Source organism: Felis catus, chromosome A1 (genome assembly GCF_018350175.1).
Source record: "Felis catus isolate Fca126 chromosome A1, F.catus_Fca126_mat1.0, whole genome shotgun sequence".
In the NCBI taxonomy this organism is placed as follows: domain Eukaryota; kingdom Metazoa; phylum Chordata; class Mammalia; order Carnivora; family Felidae; genus Felis; species Felis catus.
Window position 1 is genome coordinate 68,419,124 of NC_058368.1, and position 20,608 is coordinate 68,439,731.

The following is a 20,608-nucleotide window of genomic DNA, read 5'->3' on the forward strand; positions in this document are numbered from 1 at the left end:
CAATGTCTTGAAACACACCAAATATGTTTAAACTCACGACCTATTAGTGATAGAAAAATAAATAACAAACAACATCCAAAAAAAGAAAAAAGCCCCTCTGGAGGATTCTAGGAAAGTAATCCATTATTTTGAAACCAATAAATAACATGATTCACACATTCATCTACCTTTCCTAACTATATCAACTATACCTAGGGGGATCAAATAGTTGATAAAGGGCAGTTTCTCCTTGTAGAAGCATTGTGGCTAACAAATGAAGCAGAAATGATAGAATTAGAATCTCACCATTTCACAATCCTTTAATAAATGATCACCAGTGGCCACTGGCGTCACAGAAAGAGAGACTACTAGACATTGTGTGCCTCCTGACTGAGGTCCACAACACTGCTTACTTAGAAATAAGAGTTTATTATTTCAGATTGATTTTTTTCTACAACTTCAAATATTACCTAAAGGCATATCCGTATCCTGGCATTTTTTCCTATTTCTTCTGGGTCTCCCTTTTCCGTGGGTTTCAAAGAGAAAATGAGCTAATATACACATCAGTGAAACCTCCAAAACTGTAGAATGATGTGCAAATCCCATGTTTTCTTTCTAACTCAACTACATAGGAGCAAAACACAACAGTGTAGGATCATCAAAGATGACTACGTGGCCAGCTCCTTGAGGTCAGGCCGCGTCCTGTGTGCCATTATATCGCAAGTACTTAGCACAGTGTTTGGCATGAAAGACGTAATCAAAAATATATTTAAATAAATAAATGAGTATAGTGGCTGAAGACTGATCAGAAGAGAAGTTCCACAGCCACTGCGCCTGAGTTGTTTGACCTCAGGAACATCCTTTCCTATGTCTGAACGCCAGGGTCCTCACCTGGAAAATTCTGCTATGATACAATCCTTTACTGAGGATAAAGTGCAATAATGGATAAGCAAAGTGTTTTGAGAACTGTAAGCATGTTATACAAATAGAAAAGCATTCTCTCTTTCTTTATTATTAACGCAGCTTGTTTAACATTTAAAACTTGACGGTACTTGGCTAGTTCCTGAGGTTCTGATAATCATGCAAGAAGGAAAACTGTCAAAGGGGAGGGTGTGCACTTACGTTAAGGGACTGCCATGCATCAGCTGCCGCCGGGCCCTTCACGCTCATTACTTTAATCCTGCAACTCTATGAAATAAGCATGTATATACCCTGGCTATTTAGACGAGGAAACCAAGGCCCCCAGAGGTCATATAAGCTAACCAGTGCACATCAAGGGGGAGGAGGATCCAAAATTGAAGTCCAGATCTTTCTGACTTCAAACCCATTCTCTTTCCACTGCACCTTCAGTGAAGTTTCCAACGTGCTCGAAATTATGCGCCCATGCAATGTCCAAATGAGGAGAGCTTGACGTGTATTTTCTTGAATCTTCTCTTCCGAAACAAAAGCCAACTTCAGGATCCGACAACCTCCTGTGAACACATTTCTGAGATTTTGTATCATTGTGTTCAAAAAAGACTTATGTTAAAGCCAGGAAGAGAATTATGGCATTGCATGAGCTCTGCCTTATCGGAATTCTCTTGTGTCGCTATTTCCAACCATCCATTATTGTCCTGAGATTACCACAGTCTTTTGGCTTCTAGATTCCTCAGGAGTGTTAAAAAAAACTCATGCTGCTGCAGTCTTTCCCACTAGTCTCTATAGCTCAAGTGCAAATTTGTTATGCAGTTTTGTGTGCATGCCGACGTCGGGATAAGTGTTTCTGAACTTCTAAGCTGTGACCATCTAGAGGACCCTCTGAGCCCATATGCTCCAGAGTTGAGATAAACCCTCTGCCCCCCGACCCTACAGTGTGCTGCCTCACCCTCATTCCTGCTGCCCACCCCACAGGTAAACACAAACCCCTTACCCCAAAATGCTCATTTTGCTTCTAGAGCTTTGAGTTAAACAAAGCCTGGCCCACTGCAGCATTAATTCATAAACTGCATCTTTAAAACAGCTTGACTCCTAGAAGAGGATAGGAGACCATCAGAACTCTCTTTGGGAGAGCTTGGTGAAATTACGGACATCATCTAAAAGCCTATGTAACTCTTATTTTGATGACTAAGTTGGTTAATGCAAATACAGCACTTATAACTGTACTTGGACATAGACAGCGCTCAATAAATGTTAGCCGTTATTATTACTGCTATTAATATCAATATTTGTTTCACATGGAACTTTGCATATTTTAAGTTAGCTTGGTCCTTAATCTTTGCGCAAGGGATGACCTCCAAGTCACTCTTTCTTTGAGAACTGCCAAGGGATGGAATCAAGCAGAGATCTCTCAGGTATTTTGTTAAATATCCTAAAATGATTGCCAAGTCATGATAGCAGAATCTAGGAAAATCCTAACTCAGAAGAATCTTTTATGGACGAGCACAGCAAAATCTGGACAGAGACGATTTTTTTCTTAAGTTCTTAAGATATTTTAGGAAAATGTGTACCGAAGCCGTCAGATATAAGCCTAAATATTGAAACACGTGCCTTGCTCTTAAATATCCCGATTTACTTCTTTTCCTCTCCAAATTGGCTAGAGCAAAACAATTGCATTGGAAACACCTCGTTGCTTCTACCCTGGGTAATTCTCACGTTTGCTAAAAGCAGCGTCTGGGAAATTAGCTAAGAAGAGAGCACAGCAGAACACGCACGGCCTGATAACACAATCGGAGTGTACTATCTGGTGTTCCGCTTTGCCCGGCTGGGATTAGAGCTGCAAGTGAGACGGAATTGGGCCTTATCTCACTCTGGGGCGGCTCCAGGCTTCAGGTGGATGCCCACACGCATAAACCACAGCTCTGCAGAGCGGAGCGCCCTGAGACGTCCTCCTGCCCAAATCCCAGCAAGGCAGTGCAAAGCAGGGCGCCTCTGAACCAAATAAGCACGGAAGCGCCTGAATAATGCATGAGAGCAGGACCCTCCCTGGCACATTTGGAACTGTACTGGAAGGAACTGTACTCAGCAAGATAGCAAAAAACAAGCCCCTGGAACATGCATGCCCTGAAATTTATTCTTGCGGCAGCCACTTGGGGGAAAGTGAAAGCAAATTAGACAACCGCCCCAAAATCATGGCATTTTAGTGAGTCTGAGGCTCCTAGCGTTCGTGTCAATATAAAGCAGCAACGGGACAGGACTTAAAATTTTATCTTATCAATAAATACTACCTCTTCCTCTGGGGAGGTTGGAAGGTGGACTGATCGTCGCTGAGAAATGACCAGTGTGGTCCGGAAGCCTCTTATTTCACGCTTTTGTGTGGTTGTTTTAGTACTGTGTTGTGGCTTCTCATAATTAAAGTTAGTTGACAACTAAAAGCTGCAAAAATGCTGCCTCTCAAGGGGCTGTTTCTTGGGAGGACCGGCCCCAATATAATCGGGTGAGGGACCTCCGTCTTTCTGATCCAGATGTCAGCTTTAATATAGCTGCAAGACTGATGACTGGGATTTGATTCCACAAATGTCTAGTCTCTAATTTGATATTCCAGCTGCTCATCCAGTGCAAAATAAACAAATCTTTTTGGAAGAATGTTTCCACACCACCCTGTCACAAACCCCACCCCAGAGGTTCTTGAACATCCGTCTTTGGTAAATGTGATCCCGGCGGGACCTCTTCCTGGTCCAACCAGAAGGGAGCAGAGCCAAGAGCCTGTTTCATAGGCCTCCCTTGGCTTCTGGGCGGCCTTGTCCCCCAGCACCTCCTGATGTCAGGCCTCGTGGAAGGGCCCTGTCCTCTCCAATGCTAGTGATGGTCAGCTATATTTTGGCATTTTGAGAGCAAAATGGGGGCAATTCTCTTGACTCAAAATTCTACTCCTGGCAATTTATTCCTGCGTCAATATTTATGGCTTGGGATATTCACCAGATTATTGTTTGTAGTATCCTCCTCCAAATAGAATCAGCCTAATTGTCCAAAACCGGGAGATGAGTCACATAAATTATGGTACATCTGTAATTGGAATATCACACTCTTATAGAAAAATAGTAAATAAAACAGAAAAAGTGTTCACTCTGTAGTTTTGACTTAAAGTGCAGGTTAAGGGAGCCTGGGTGGCTAAGTCGATGGGGCGTCTGACTTCAGCTCAGGTCATAATCTCTCAGTTCGTGGGTTAGAGTCTGACATCGGGCTCTGTGCTGACAGCTCAGAGCCTGGAGCCTGCTTGGGATTCTGTGTCTCCCCTTCTCTCTCTGCCCCTCCGCTACTCGCACAGTCTCACTCTGTCTCTCAAAAATAAATAAATGTAAAAAAAAACCCTTTTTCTTAAAATTACAGGTTAAAAATATCATGCTCATTTATGATCCTTAATCTATAAAGAAAAATATATATTTATCTGTGGTTATATATGAGTGAAATGCTTATACATAATTTTAATTTTTTTTCTTTTTTGCTATTCTGCATTGCTCACATTTTCCATAGTGGCATGAAAATCAATGTATTGCATTTATTTTTTTTTAATTTTTTCATTCATTTTTGAGAGAGAACGAGAACACAGCAGGGGGGTGGACAGAGAGAGAGGGAGACACAGAATCTGAAGCAGGCTCCAGGGTCTGAGCTGTCAGCACAGAGCCCGACATGGAGCTCGAAACCACAAACTATGAGATCATGACCTGAGCTGAAGTCAGACACTTAACAAACTGAGCCATTCAGGTGCCCCGATGTATTGCATTTACAACTGGGGGAAGGAGGGGAATCACTGATTTAAAAACAAAAAGGGTCAAACCAGCTACATCTAAAAGTATTCTCCTTCTAAACTTATCAGGTACACTGGCAAGAAAAGTGATGAGAAGTGTCTCTCCTCCTGAGAGGAGGAGAGGAGGGCTGTGGGCATTCCTCTCCCCTCTATCTTACCAACTGAAAAGAGTCAAGATCTCTGGGTAGTACATAAAATAAAAAGGCCTTAGCCAAAAGGGTCTGGCTGCTTTGTAAGTCGCCGCGAGGGAGGAGCAGCGGCAGCTGGGTGGGGGACGTGTGGCTTCTGTGTGAAGTAAGATAACCACACATGCATGTCTCCATTTTCTCATCACAATGCTGGACATCCTTGGAACCAATCGCTCTGACACACACCATTGTCAGCCTCTGAAAGTTCTTTATTACCATACTTAACAATCATAGTTCCCAATTTCCCATTTGCTTAGAACATCATTCTTAAATTCCTTAATTTGTTTTCAAGGCTCGAATAAAAGGCCTTTTCATCACTGTGTCAAAGGGCAGTCTGATTGCCAAGCTCTAACTGCCACCATTCCGCCTATCAGATACAGTATAATGCAGATAACACTCTACTGAGATAATGAAGAATGGGTAGCCCATAATGAGTGTGCAGCTCTAAAGAGAGTCAAGAAATTAATTCCGTTCTGAGCGTTTGGAAAATGACTCCAGTACGCAGTACAGTGGGGCAGAAGGGGAGCTAAGTGTCACTATTTGAAAATGCGCACATCAGCTTATGTTTAAGGTGTATACTGTGAGATGTCTGTACCACTCCTTTGGGAGGACCAAAGATCTCCGTCAGATGACCCCCAAGTCCACCTTCCAACTGTTCACAAGGTTCTTTGTGAGATGCTGAGCTTTGGCAAAACTTGATTAGGTAGGGAAAACTCACTGAAAAGTGTACGGTGACAGGAAGGTGGAGAAATTGATTATTTTCCATACATTTCACAAGATCTAGGCTAAGAGAAACTGTTAGCCTGGGTAACCTTTTGTTGGTCCAGGCACCAAGTTCAGTTTCCCGGGGGTATCACTATCAGAATCCCTGAGACAGTAGCTGATAAAATATTTTTTCATTCCACAAACATTGAACAACTGAACATGCATGTTGTATAAAGTCGTGCACCATATGCTCCGGGTGAAACAAGAAGAGTGAGGCATGACACCTGTTCAAGGGATAGGACAGTCACTGGTCACTGGAATGAAGACAAAGTATGAATGGCACAGGTTACAGGGGAGTAGAAGCTTCTTCCTCAGAGGACATCACAGGGTGTTGGCTGGAGGAGTTTCTACTTGAGCTGTTTTTTCTGAATGCACAGAGCTGTGGACCATCGAGCTACTAATTTTGTTGCTTGATTTTACAAGGGTTAATCTAGTGGTGGAAGGAATACATTTATTAAATCTCTCCTGTGAACGTAGCATTTTGCAGATTCTTCTGGATGTGTTTTCAATGGCTAGGCAAGTGATAGCCTCATAAAACTATTTTTTAATCACCACATGCAGAGTGATTCTAGAGACGTCTACTCTCATTCCACCATTTTGATGGGCATACTGGCCTTGCCTTCTTTCATTTAGGAATTGAAAAGGAAGGATGAGGTAAAAGGGAAGAAGAATATACAGAGGGAAAGGTAGTTTGGAGGAAGCTGGCAATGTGGAAGTAGGGAAGGAAGGATGACAGATGGGTGCATGATAGGAATCTGTCCCTGATTCTTCCTCATCCACGCCGATGGTTCTGGGCTCTTCCCCGCTGGCCCTTCACCACAGCTACCAAATGTCTCTCCTGGCTCTGCCTACTTCTGTCTACACTGAACACTGTTGCTAAATGAGTCTTCTTAAATCAACACATTTCCCATTTGGGGAATAGACAGTTGTATTCAGAGCCCATGACTCCTTGGACTCAGCATCCTATTGTAGCTCCCACCCATTCATATATTAAACAAACATTTTGTGAAAGGCACAACATGAACCTCCTGGTCTAACCTAGACCACTCTTCTCTCCGTACATTCGTAACTATTCTCTTAAATATTGCCTGTTCACTCCTTACCTCCGTAACTTGCTACACAATGGCTTTTTCTAATCGACCACCCTTACACACACAATACTTGAGGGCATTTTATTCTTTTTTTATGTTCTCCACATTTGTTAGAGCAGATCCTTACACATAACAAACCCTCGATAAGCGTGTGTTAATTAAATGGCTTGCTAATTAAAGAAATGAGCAATTATACAATAAACTGCTTGGTGAAATACAGATTTTTGAAGCAATAGGGAAGAAAACTAGTAAGCTTAACATTTTTAAAAAGCCACCTCATCGCTACTAATTACCTGTTGCTTGAACACTCTACTTTTTACCCAAAGTCTGTGTTGACTGTCTCTCTCTGCACGTGGACCATCACAATCAAATGATGGATACACTCATAGATTATGTATCTTTTTACACTTTTCACACATTTTAAACATTCAAAAATAATATTGGATTCGTTTTAGGAAAGAAGATAGTGGCATATTTATCAAAGGTGATATTAACCTTAGTTATTAAAATACATTTAACCTCATACGATCATCATTTCTTTTATGTGGCATCGTGTATTGAACATCTGCTGTGAGCAGGACTTTGTCTGAGGTGTTGTGGGACATGAGGCCTGAGTCCAGTTATCAAAAAGGAGATTCAAGGGTAGAGGTGACCACGATGTTCACGTGCAGGTTAAAAGTGCAGTGAGTAATGCATGAAACCCCAGAGGCTAGAAAAATCAGGCAAGGTGGAGTTGGGCCACAAAAGACCAGGCAGCAGCTTGCAAGTGAACGAAAGACAAGTCAAAGACTGAAGGAGGGCAGTCATGCCTCTGTGCTGCATGTAGAATTGTTTGATGTGATTCCCTCAGAGCAGAGCAGGACGTTCAGGTGGTTCTAAAGCAGCCGTGGAAAAGTGTATTTTCTGTGGCCGTGAACTTGAGTAAGCCACGATGGCCCAGATGATCATCATCAGTTAAAATCATCCTTGAACTAACCAAGGTGACTTGTTCCCTAATCTTCCCGAGCACACCCCATATTTGCCATCATTACCTTGGGGGCCCAAGAATGACAATTCGAAAGGGCTGCAATTGCTTTATAGACATTCTTAAATGAATTCGCCCAAACTCTCGATGAAGTTGGTGGCAAACGGATGACCTGCTGACAGAATGCTGTCACCGACAAATAAAGTTATCTGTCTCGGAGATTGCTGTGGTCCCAGGAGACTGGTAGAACATTCCCTTACCGTGGTAGTTAGCGATTCTTTCACTGCAACAAAATCACTGGGTGCTGGAGATCCCCTTGAGGGTGATGTGTTGGTAATCTCTGAGTCCCTGATGTCTCCTACCCACCCTACCCCACCCCCCCACGTGCTTACCAAACACAAGGGGCTCAATTAACATGGGCAGAATTAACAAACGAATGAATGGTAGATGAGGGAGGAAAATAGTAGTTTACTTATTTGTGTTTCCCAAATCTGAGGGGAGTTGAAGTCAACTGCAAGGACGGTGTCTGAACAGATGACGCCGTACCTAGGCTAGGAGATTGCATTAGGAAAGACGGAGAGAGTGGATGAAGACCTCCACACTGTGGCCATAACAGGCTTTGCTAGGGAGCTGGGGCTAGTCTTTTCTGTTCTTTGCTTTACCTTCCATTGTGCTGTTGAACAAGAAAGGCGTACAAAAGAAACTTGCAAATTTAAGTAGTGTGGCACCCTCTAAGACTTCTCCTTAGAAACTGAATCAGGAGTCTGGAGAACAGAAGAGTATGTGTTGTTCTTTGGAGTGAGCAGAAGATTCATAAAACCTGAGCAAAGCTTGTACGCTGCACATGTGGGCGTGTGGCCTGGACATAGACATCATTTCAACAGTGATCTTTGCAGTTTTCTCTCTGAAAGGAGAGAAGCAAATGAAAATGGAAAAGTAGAGATGAGAAAAAATTATTTAATTGATCATGTTTAAGTGTTTTGTCTTTCACCAGTAGTTGAGTGCTCTTCAACCTGTTGTTTTGTTTTTACTGTTTTTCTAAATTTCTATTTTGAATCCTTGGCAGGATTTAAACAAGGAAACACAACATACATGTAAATATGTCTGACTAAAGCAATACTTAAATGCGAAGGGCCATTCCTTTACGGAACCATGAGATTGGGACAACTTTGTACTCCGTCAATGTAAATGTCCCACTAGTACATTTTTGTGTCTTGATGTCGGAGTTTTACGTACAAATTGATCTCTTACCTATTTAGCTGGCAGAACCTGAAGACATTTGGGACTTATTTTACTCATGTAAACATCATCCTACAGCTTGGGTGGTCATTGTTAACTGCGGTGTTAAATTGAATAAAGTTAAATTTGAAACCAATACCATTTTAAGCCGAGCCAGGTTCAGTCAGCTTTGAGACCCTGTAAATTTCCAATGGAACGAGGGCCCCAGCAATTCTATGGCCAATTTTCCCGAGTCAGACAAAAGCCACTAAAATTCCAGGAGCAGGTTCCAGTTAAACCTTTACGTCGCAAACCGTTGTAATTCCTGGCCATAAAACCCTCCAGCTCCTATGATAATTAAAAAAATCTAGATTGTTTCTAACCCTGAGACACGTGAATGAGGTGGAGACTTATCAACTGATCGTCATCATGCGTTTTCCTTAAATCCTTTTTTTGTGTGTGTTTTCTGTTCTGCCCAATTAACAGGAAAATCTTAAATTTTCCATTTGTGGTCTTTGTCCCCATTTAAAGATCGGTCTGCTTTAGATTGTTCTGTCTTGAAGTGTTTGGCATCCTTAATGAGTTATGTGACTATCTATCATCATTATTGTGTTTCTATATTTATTATGCAATTGTCTTGTGAAATAAACATCAGTCTCTGCTTATAAAATGTAAACATGAACAAGCCCTGAGATGGGACCAAAGCAGGATTAAGTAATGACATGTTATATAGCGTTCAACCATAGTGATACCTACTCTGAACAAAACTTCGCCATCAACATTTTGTCGTGGAGCCCAGAAGCTGTATCAAGTTGTTTTCTGCTTTCCCTACTGACCTTTCATGAAATTTTCTCCCACTGATGGAATTGTCATTCTGTCACAGTGAAAGACAATGGAGTAACGTAAAATGGGGCCTGGCCACAGCAAGGGCTGGGGCTGGCCTGTCTGTGGTCAGCACATTCCTCTTTCTAATTTAAGGAGACGCTAGCATTCCTTAAGGTAGTGCAGTTTCATTAGCATGTTTCAAACTGTCTGGCTAGACATTCAAAATAACTGAATATAGTGAATGTGTAGTTTCAAATATTATAGTTCATCTATTCCTATTTACTTATTTATTTTAATGTGTATTTATGTTTGAGAGAGAGAAAGGGAGAGACAGAGCATGAGCAGGGGAGGGGCAGAGAGAAAGGGAAACACAGAATCTGAAGCAGGCTCCAGGCTCTGAGCTGTCAGCACAGAGCCCGACACGGGGCTCAAACTCATGAACTGCGAGATCATGACCTGAGCTAAAGTCAGATGCTTAACCGACTGACACTTAACCGACTGAGCGACCCTGGCGCCCTATCAACTCCTTTTTAAAAGCAGCATCAAAAGTAGTGCACCCTCAAAGCCCTTATGTTTGTCATTGCTTTTCCTGGGTATTAAGTTTAAAAAAAAAAAAAATCCAGGTTAGCTTGGCCAAGGGAAGACCAGTCTTCCTTTCTGAGCTCTTCAGGACCATTTGTCTGCTCAGGGGCATTCTGACTGTCACTCCTCGTCCCAGTGGTGGGTGGGCAGCTCATTCCATTGGGAGGCAGCTCAAATCATGAGAAGGGTTTTCCTCATTTTAATCAATATTTACTTTCCTGTAATGCTTTGTGTTGTGTCTTTACCTATCTACTTTTCCAACTCTCTTCTTGCCTCTTTACAGTTTTCTTGCCTCTTTAAGCCAGAAGCACCCTGATCTTTACAGAATCATTCTGAAGCTAACCATTTGAAAGACATATTTCTTCTAAATGTTCCATCTGATGCCAGTAGAGAAGACCTGTGCTTATAATAACCACAGTACCTGACAACTAATAGGCATTCAAGGGGCCTGGGTGGCTCAGTCAGTGAAGCGTCTGACTTCAGCTCAGGTCTGATTTTGCAGTTTGTGGGTTTGAGACCCACATCGGGCTCTGTGCTGACAGCTCAGAGCCTAGATCTTGCTTCAGATTCTGTGTCTCCCTCTCTCTTTGCCCCTCCCCTGCTCATGGTTCTTCTCTCTCTCTCTCTCTCTCTCTCTCTCTGTCTCTCAAAAATAAACTTTTTTAAAAATTAAAAAAACAGACATTCAATAAATATTAATTATATTTTTATTTTTAAAATAGCAATACAGTACATAGGAAAGCACAGAAGTGTTAAAATCAATAGGCCTGGACTCCATTGCAGTTCAAGTATTAATTCATTCTAGGATCTTAGGCTGTGTTTTCACCTTTCTCAGTCTCTATGGTCTCAGCTTTGAAGAAAAAGAAGTTATGATAAAGAACCTTTTATGAAATTGTGCTGAGGATTATCTGTGCTAGTATCATAAAGCACCTGTCACAGCTCTTAGTACACAGTAGGTGTTCAGTCTCCACATACAACACATCGTCCTCCAACCCCACCTACCTTGTAATCCAAAACAGCAGTGTAAACAGGCAAGACTAAGGAGGCTTGGCTCCCGGCTTTGCCCTTTTTGGTCCCACAACCTTGGATGAATCACTTTGCCTCCTTGCACGTTTCCCTGTCAAATAGTCCCACATCTGCTACAAAGGTTTGTTGTGAGGATCAAATAAAACATTGGTTGGAGAATAACTTTGAAAACTCTTGGTGTGTTTTTTTAACATAAGGTATTGTTATTTCTGGTAGTAATTTATCAGTGAAGAAATTGCTTAATGAATGAATGACCTATTCCTCCACCACTTCTCTCCCCACACTGGAGCAGGGAGGAAATACCCAACAAATGAATGGTATTGAAAACCGGTCCATGCATGTTTATGGAAATATCACATTTGGGAACATTTGCCTGATAGGTGCAAATCCAAGCAACGACGCTCGCATGAACATTTGGCAGAAGAGGCAATTGACTCAGTGCTGATATAAACACAACGGAGGTTCAGAATCCCAGAGCTGTGGTTGTCAACGACTGACTGACCCTCTTCCTTCTAATTTCTTCCAGGAATTTCTATTACATCACCATGTTACGGGATCCAGTGTCGCGTTACCTGAGCGAGTGGAAACACGTCCAGAGAGGGGCCACGTGGAAAACCTCCCTCCACATGTGTGATGGGAGAAGCCCCACCCCTGATGAGCTGCCTACCTGCTACCCCGGGGACGACTGGTCTGGGGTCAGCTTGCGGGAGTTCATGGACTGCACCTACAACCTGGCCAACAACCGCCAGGTGCGCATGCTGGCAGACCTGAGCCTGGTGGGCTGCTACAACTTGACTTTCATGAATGAGAGCGAGAGAAACACCATCCTGTTGCAGAGCGCGAAAAACAACCTGAAGAACATGGCCTTCTTTGGGCTCACGGAATTCCAGAGGAAGACTCAGTTTCTCTTTGAGAGGACATTCAACCTCAAGTTTATCTCCCCCTTCACGCAGTTCAACATCACGCGGGCTTCCAACGTGGACATCAACGAGGGCGCCCGCCAGCGCATCGAGGAGCTCAACTTCCTGGACATGCAGCTTTACGAGTACGCGAAGGATCTCTTCCAGCAGCGCTACCACCACACCAAGCAGCTAGAGCACCAGAGGGACCGGCAAAAGAGGCGGGAGGGGCGCAGGCTGCAGCGGGAGCACAGGGGCCACCGGTGGCCCAAGGAGGACGGGAACACAGACGGGGCGGTCACCGAGGACTACAACAGCCAGGTGGTGAGATGGTGACGCCCTGCGCTCTCCTTCCTCAGGACGGGGGGGGGGGGGATGAGCAAGCGCACCGACCTTCTGTGGCGTTGGTTACCTTGGAGAAGGATGGGCCTTTTGGAGGACATCTGGCTGTAGGTGGCTTGATTTGGACACCTGCTTCCTCTTTGTCTTCATCCTTGCCCAGCTGGAGAGGATCTGTCTTCTTCTTCTTTTTTTCCCCTGACGTTTTTCAATCCATGATATTAAGTAGGGTAGGGATGCATCTGACTTAGACGTCCTTAGAAGCTCAAGGAGAGAAGCACCAGAAAGAAACAGTTCTTGAAAACATCCTTTGCAGCAGCATGGGAACCCACAGAGGCACACATGAAAAGCCAAATTATGGCTTGGATGTTCTGCTGAAACTGGTCTGTTTCACACGGCCTCTGTAATGGAAATACTGGTCTGTCTAGAGAGAAAGAGAAAGAAAGAACTCCCCTTCCACCCTTAAATGAGGTTTTACGCCAACCCTCGCTCTACTGTTCGCTCTCATCTTGAACCCGGTGCGAATGCGGTTCAAATCATAAGTAGCGGTGTTTTGTTGTTGCAGCTGTTTTTAAACAAGGTCACCCTCCTATTGACGATCACTAGAGACTCACACCCCGCAAAGCCCCTGCATCTCAGCTCGGAGCCGTGCTGCATCTCCCGTCTTTTAGGGAATGGCTGGTAGAATCAGGACAGGCATGTCTCAGGACAGGCCCTGAGAAATGAACACTGGTAGTGGCATTTAAGAGAAAATGTGCTTATTAACAAGTGTCTAAGATCACCCTTTACCGATTTTATTTTCGTTCAAAAAGAATTGACTAATAAATTAAGAGCTGGGGGAAGCAGGAAGAAAACTCTATGTCTGACATTTCCAAACAGGCTACAGAACTTGTAGTGTTTCCAGGAGTATTTCCGTTTTACCTCTTTGGAGCCGTCATCTTCTTTGATATGGTACTTCCAAGTTTGAAATTCTGCTATAGCACAGAGGCGAAGACGTTTAAAAAGAATGTGGCCCAAAGACTAGGAGCTTAGCTAGCCAGTATGCAAAAGATCTTCAGGGTCACTAAAAAAATGATAACTGATTTATGCTAGGAGACACGGAACTCAGTGGGCCAGTTGTCCCGGGAGTTTAGACAGACTACCTCCCAACATCTTGACTATCTCCAGCCTGGTAACCTTCTTCTACCCACATGATCTTCTCCTCTTGTTAGACTATGCCCATAGCTGGCAGCTCGGGCTGGAGTGTGTGAGACAGGATCTGAAAATGTGCTGCATTGCCAATTGCTTCTCGTTTTCAATTTTTCCCAATCACAACTACAGGAACACCAAGTTTGTCGAATAATAAGGGGAAAAGCAGGGAAAAGGGGATAGAAAGCCCCTGCCTGGCATTCAGGAGCAGGATCAGAGCGGGTCAAGAGTTTCACAACACTGATCTGATCAGTCCTTTCAAGAGCTCAAGGCAAAATGAGTGAAACCCCTAAATCAGATTGAAAAGCCTATTTCATTGATATCTAACATGTTTGATGTTTAAGCCAGCTTTACGTAAGCCACATCTCAGCCTCCAGAATAGTCTCTCTGGGGTTGAGAGTCAATCAACCCACAAGCATTCATGGAGTGCCTGCCTGCACAGAGGGGAGCCCAGTGTCTCCATCAAAGAGAGATTTGGAGAAGCGGCTTTGTACTTCTCTCACTACCCTTGGCTTCATCTGCCCCGTGAGGGGAGTATTATTGGGGGCCTCCCTTGTGTCCATCACTGTGGGGGGGCCCTTTTCATACTTTAAATCTATTCACAACAAAGTAGATAGTATTAGGCCCCATTACGTAGATGGGAAAAGTGAATCCCACAGACAATAACCGGCTTCCTCATAGGTTGTATGCTAGATCTGGTGGACTGCAAAGTGCAAGCTCCTTTTACTCGTGTGTTCCATGAGGGATAAAAGCTTCCTGCCAATCACGCAAGAAGCCAGCTATTAAAGCCCAGAAGGATTTGTCTCTAACCCACGTGCGTGGCACAACTGTGCCAGCCCTGAGCCAGCCGTGACCCAGAGCCACGCCGCCTGGGGTGAGCCCGGACGTCTCCACGTCCCTGGCCCACCAGCAAGCTGAGAGACTGATGACTTTTTAGGCAGTCACACTTTTTGAGACATATATAAGTTAAAGGGACCAAATAAACATTGCTTGTTAGTCGGTAGAAATTAGACTCACAAAATCTTACCCATGATATGTTCCTGAGGTAGAGAGGGAAGAAGATGGCAGCTACAGTTAATGAGCAGCTCTCTCTCCATCGTCACATTTCGATGTTAGGATCTAATGTTCTGCCTAGCTGCAAATTATCTGCTTGCCGCTGTGACACGCACGCGCGCGCACGCTCGCACACACACACTCACACAATAACAATCCAGTGTTTTGTCATGTGGAAAATCAAAACAAGTTAGAAAGCATTCGGATTGTTTCTTTTAAACTCACTTTAAATGTTTGGCAGGGAATTCATGCATAGCTGAGACTTGGAGGCAGCCTCTGCTGACTTCACACTGTTCCTTAGGCATCTCGGGATTTATATCAAAAGGCTCTTTGCCGCTGAAGGCGTGATGTATGGAGCTCCACTTGAGACCAGATATCAGGATGTTCAGAGGAGAAACCATCTCTTTGTGTTGGCCCGAGGCCAGTGCTGAGCAAATTAAAAAGACCGACACAGGCTTCCTCCCTCATATCATTTCATTCGAAAGCAGCACGCTTGTCATATCCCTGGGGTCCTATGTTGATAGAAATGAAGAGGTAGGGACACAGTTTGTTCTCCAAAAATTGACTGCACACCTACATGCTGAGTGAAGCTCAGAGAGGGGATGCCAACAGAAGACATCTGGATCTTGGGAGCCATGGGGAGTCAACAGCTTTAAGATCCAAAACCAAATCAGTACCAGGTACATTGCTGTTAAAAGCCCAAGAGGAGGGGGAGAAAATTCCCCAGGGGCTTCCACATCCTACTGACTCCTACAACACCCAGGTAGACATTCCTTCCCTTCTCTTGGCAAGGAGAGCCCCAGATTGGGACGGGGTGTCCTCGTGTGTGTGTTCATGTGTGTGTGTGTTTAAATTATCATCAGGGACTAAGGTATACTATCTCTTCTGTCTCTTTTTAATTTTTTGGCAGCCTACTCTTGCTAACCAGAGAAAGCCTGCCCTGAGAATTATTTGGATATTCCTTCTAATAACTAATAACACTAGCAATCAGTGTTGGGCAACAGCTAAGGATATCGTGTGTGCTATTAAAGAATTATAAGACAGTGTTTCTTATCATCTAGAGGAGGTAACTTGGCCATCGTCTAATCAAGAGTTTGAAATATGAGGACTTGTTCAAGCCTGAGTAGAGATAGTATTTATACAGGGAAGAAAATCTACCAGAGATAGACCTGGCAAGGAGATGAGCACGGATCATTAAAACAAAAACAAAAACAAACATTAAATCCATAGGATAGGATTCCCACTTGGCCACTTTAACAGACAAATTCAAAATAATAATGACTTCAAGGAGATCAAAGCCATTGTCCTCTCATTTAAAAGACAAACTGGTCTGATAGCTCTGGTGAGTTACAGAAGCCCAGGCCCCCTCTTTGTTGCTCTTTCATAGGAACACGTGCCTTCCACCTCATGATGCAAGGTGCCTGCTGCCGCTCCTGCCATCTTGTTTGTATTTCAGACAACAGAGAGGGCACGGAAGGAAGTTGCAAATATCGCTTCCACTCACATCTCATGGGCTAGAACCTAGCCATTAGCTACAAGTAAACAAAGGATACCAGGAAATGTCTTCCTTATTGGTTGCCATGCACCTTGACCAACAGGGGGGAATCTATTATTAAAGAGGCAATGTGAAACTTAATACTGATAAAACTATCAGTCTCTGCCACCAAAGGGAATTGAAAAATATTTCGAGTGCTCTTCAGAGTTCTCTATTCTGTCATATGTTTTGCAAAGGATAAGATTAAAATTCATAACTTTGTATAGCATTTAATGCTTTCCAAACATTTGTACACTCAGTATCCCATTTTATCTCCACTACTTTCTTGTGTGTTAGCTACAGAGGACCTCTATTCATTATCCCATCTGATAGTTTCACATGGGGATTCAGAGATGTTAAAAGATTTCTCAATTCTAGTTTATTAACAAGAAAGTTGCTTAGAACCCCCATCTTGACTTCATAGCCTTTGCTACTACTTTATGCTGTTCAGCATCAGTATCAGGATTGGGAATTGCAAGAATATGAAATCTAAGTCTTTATTGATTTATATCTTTCCTTACCTTCTTATAGAACTACTGAGTTACAAGATACCAAGGAAACTGGTAGAGTTGGCTCACAACCCCTGCCTCCAATGAGGAATCATCTTATTAGCAGTGAAATGTCCAAGAGATGGGCAGTGTTTCAGGGGAGATTGAGAAGCACAGACGTTCAAACACCTCATGCTGGCTGTTCACCCCAGCCAATCCAAAGTCCGATTCAAGATGAAGGCTGAGGGAATATGCTCACAACTCCTTAGGGAAGCTCAGTGTTAGAAATATCTAGAATCAGTAACAGCCTGAATAGTTAGGTGTGAGGAATGATCAATAGAACCCTGCTCAAAAAATCTCCCCTCCTCTCTACTTCTTCCCCAGGTCTCTGGAATTTTATCAGCAACTTATTGCTTTGGTTCTTAAAGGTTATATTTGGTGTTAAATGAGTCCCCTTGTACATTTGCCAGAGAGAGGAAATGCTTTAAGCTGTCATAGGCTAACATCTTCACACAGAGTTGATCATCTTCCTCTCTAAACTTGACCTCTAGCTGAGAAAAAAGTCCTGTATAATGGGATCATGCAGGGGTGGGGGTTTGGAAGAGTAGGAGTTACTATAGAGGAGGAGAGGGCTCCTTAAAGGGAAGCAGTCTTTCAAAGGTGAAAAGAATGGGAATTACATATGTGCCAGGAAATATTGAAAAATAGAAAAACGACATACGGTTTCTGTCCTCAAGAACAAGAGCAGGCTGAAGACATGTGGACTGTATTTCTTTGGGCCACTTAAAAGAGATGACAAGGGCATGAGGCTCATGAAACAGGACCAGAGCATCGACAGGACTGAAGGCTGAATGAGTTGGAAGGGTTGGATCAAAGGGAAACCTGGGTTGGACTTAGACAAAGGATACCCCGATCTGCTCACAGCTGCATCTCCAAGGCTTTCCTTTCCCACAGTTATTGTGCCTCCACTGGTCATCAGAACTCCAACTGAAAGTCTCCCGGCTGGGTATCAGGGCAGCCTGAGTCTGATGATTCCACCCAGTCACATCGCCTCTGGGGAGCATGCAGAGAGAGGTTCCTTCTCCAAGGCACCTTCCTTATCCCCCTCCTCCGTTCTCCATGGGACAGAATCCTGCTGTCCTCCTACCACATTCACCTGGATGCATCTGAATTAACCCCCTAAAACTTTGAATTAGCCCTTCTGGGCAAGTGGGTGAGTTCTGAGACCTGTGTGTTTTGTAGCCTCGTGGATGGAACGCACATGGACCCATCCACGCCACACGTTGGCAAAACCAATCCACCTTGCAGAAGTGCTGAGATTTCCAGAAGGACTGGCCTTGCTATGAACACCAGCTACATCTGCAAGACCAAAGCCCCTGAACTTCCAGGCAAGGACTCGAGGTGACCTAACAAAACTCCAGATCTGAGAACGCCGAAGCACAGATGTTTCCGAAGCCTGTGTTCTGTTTCCTTTTCTACGGAAAAGGCTGCAACTGTCATCCTTTGACGCATTAAATGGAGCCTCTGCGCGATACGTGCTCTGCTGCACTGTGGGAACTCCTCAAAGGGCCAGATGTCAGTGCTGAAAGACCTCAGTTCTTGCCGGGGAAGACGGCGTTCTAAGGAAGCAGAGTTTGCGTGGTTTAGTTATTGTCACAGTTGCCCTCCACCAACCCATCATTTCTTTTGTTTGTAATCACATGGCCATCTTTTCTTTCCTTTTTCTCTTGTTTCTTTTTGTTCCCCAGAGGTACTTTCTGGGTTTTGTTTGCATTATTTTTCATTTAATGTATCAAAGATGAAAAATGTTGGAAAGAAAAATCTAGACTTTTATCTGGTGCCCCATTTTAGATGTAAAGATAGTGATCCAATAGATAGTAAATTCTTTCACCTAAGAGATATTTCCTTTTGTTTCTGTGCAATAATATGTATGAACTCGGGTACTAGGAGATTGTATTGTGACATTATCAACCCTTATTGCTATTTAAAACATGATAGTTTGTAGAACTGAGGATCTCCATTGATGTGAAGCACAATTTAATGAATAAGTTACCATATTAAACTGTTGTGATGTCAAGAACAATTGTTTTCCCCTGTGATTTTGTTAGACGTTTTTGCAAAATGAGAAAAGTTGGTCAAACACTTTAAGGGATTTATGGAAATTGAATGCATGGGATCAGCTTTGTCAAACTCTAAAGAATCCATGCTTTGGATACAAATGTGGCTATTGGATGTGAAGCTTTAGAAGCATAAAAGAAAAAAAATATAGATTGGAACAATTTAAAATCTCTGAGGCCAGGGAGGATTTCACAGGCTCTCAAACACATAAGCTTCTAGAACCGTCGTTTTCGGTGGTCCTCCTGTTCTTTGTCCCCCTCCTCCCCACCCACCCCCACTACCCCCCTCCCCTGGCACATTGAAATTCACTGTGAGCCCTGGAAAAGCAGCAGCCTGGGGAGCAAGGATGAGGGAAAGGTTTGACAAAGAGTGGTGGGAGACAAAAACAGGAACTGAAGCAAAGGAGTTTGGAACTGAAAAGAAATGAGAAAAGGAAGGAAAAGAGGGAGAGAGGAAAGGCAAGACAGGGAGAGAAAATGGAAGGAGAAGAAAACGACAACAATGGCAGCCGATGTGGGTTTCTCCACAATTTCTAAGTGTACAGTTTGTCCACATAGATTTTTTAATAAATAACTAGTTCCTACAACAAAAGCAAAGAAAGAATAAAATTAACTCCTAGTAGAGAAAAGTTCCTTCATTCAAAAAAATCCCCTGAATGGTGCATTTTATCATTTTCTTTTTATTCTGTGGAAGTGGGATTTGTGGATTCCTTCCTTGCTTATGGGTTCATGAGATTTAAAGCCTCAGAGAAATGGCACTTGACTGTGTTCCTCTAACTAGTGGGGATCATAGGCAAAGTCCCTGACTCTAGAGCAATTGGAGCAGCCATAGGAGAGGCTTCAAAAGACAATTGAAGTTAAATATAAACAAGTGTGCATCCCCCCACACCCCCACACACAGACGTGCATGGACATTTTGTGGGCTTCTGTCTTCCAAGAAAAAAAAACAGATAAGTGAAGAGAAGAACTAAGAAATACTCAAGACTTCTTTCCCCCTTCACCATGAAAATACTGTTCAAGGTAAGACTGAAAGAAATGTCAAAAATATTACTGAAAATATGCTTTCAATATAGTAAAGTTTCCCTTTCACAGGTCAGCTTTTACATAAAAATAAATTTGAAAATTAATAAAAGCTAATTTCAACATAATTATTTATTTTATATATTACGTTAATTTTTTATTACAACATACTACGTGATCTTAGATCATTTGAAAAATGTGAGAAAAAAATGCATACATAATAGAGCCAAATCCTGACATTATTTTGACCTTTTCCTTTCATATTTTTATGTATTAGCAATTAGAGTAAAATTTTAAATAACAGATGTTTTAGGGAATTAGAATCATACAATCTATATAATGTAAATACATATATTAACTTCTTACTGCCATTCTTTGAAAATATAATTTTAATAGGTGCATGTAATTCTACCATTCCCGTATTTTGGGGCATTCTTGTTATTTTCAATGTTTCCACCAAATGACTAACACTGAAATGAATATATGCATACATAAGTAGCATCTTTGTCTTTGTGCACGTGTTGGACAGAGGACAGTGGACTGCTTGATTGGATCTCCCCAACAACTGAGAAAGAAAACATATTCAAGGTTGTCAAAATAACGTAGCTG

The 20,608-nt window shown here is 42.9% G+C and overlaps 1 protein-coding gene across 1 annotated transcript in view; it reads left to right on the forward strand.

Annotated features, from left to right (window-relative positions):
- HS6ST3 (heparan sulfate 6-O-sulfotransferase 3) overlaps positions 1-18,945 on the forward strand; it is a 662,198-nt gene extending 643,253 nt beyond the window's left edge. Inside the window, exon 2 of the mRNA XM_011280614.4 lies at positions 11,888-18,945. Within this exon, the coding sequence (XP_011278916.2) occupies positions 11,888-12,596 (709 nt within the window). The 3' untranslated portion in view covers positions 12,597-18,945. The remainder of the gene's footprint in view (positions 1-11,887) is intronic.
- Positions 18,946-20,608: the final 1,663 nt, after the last annotated feature.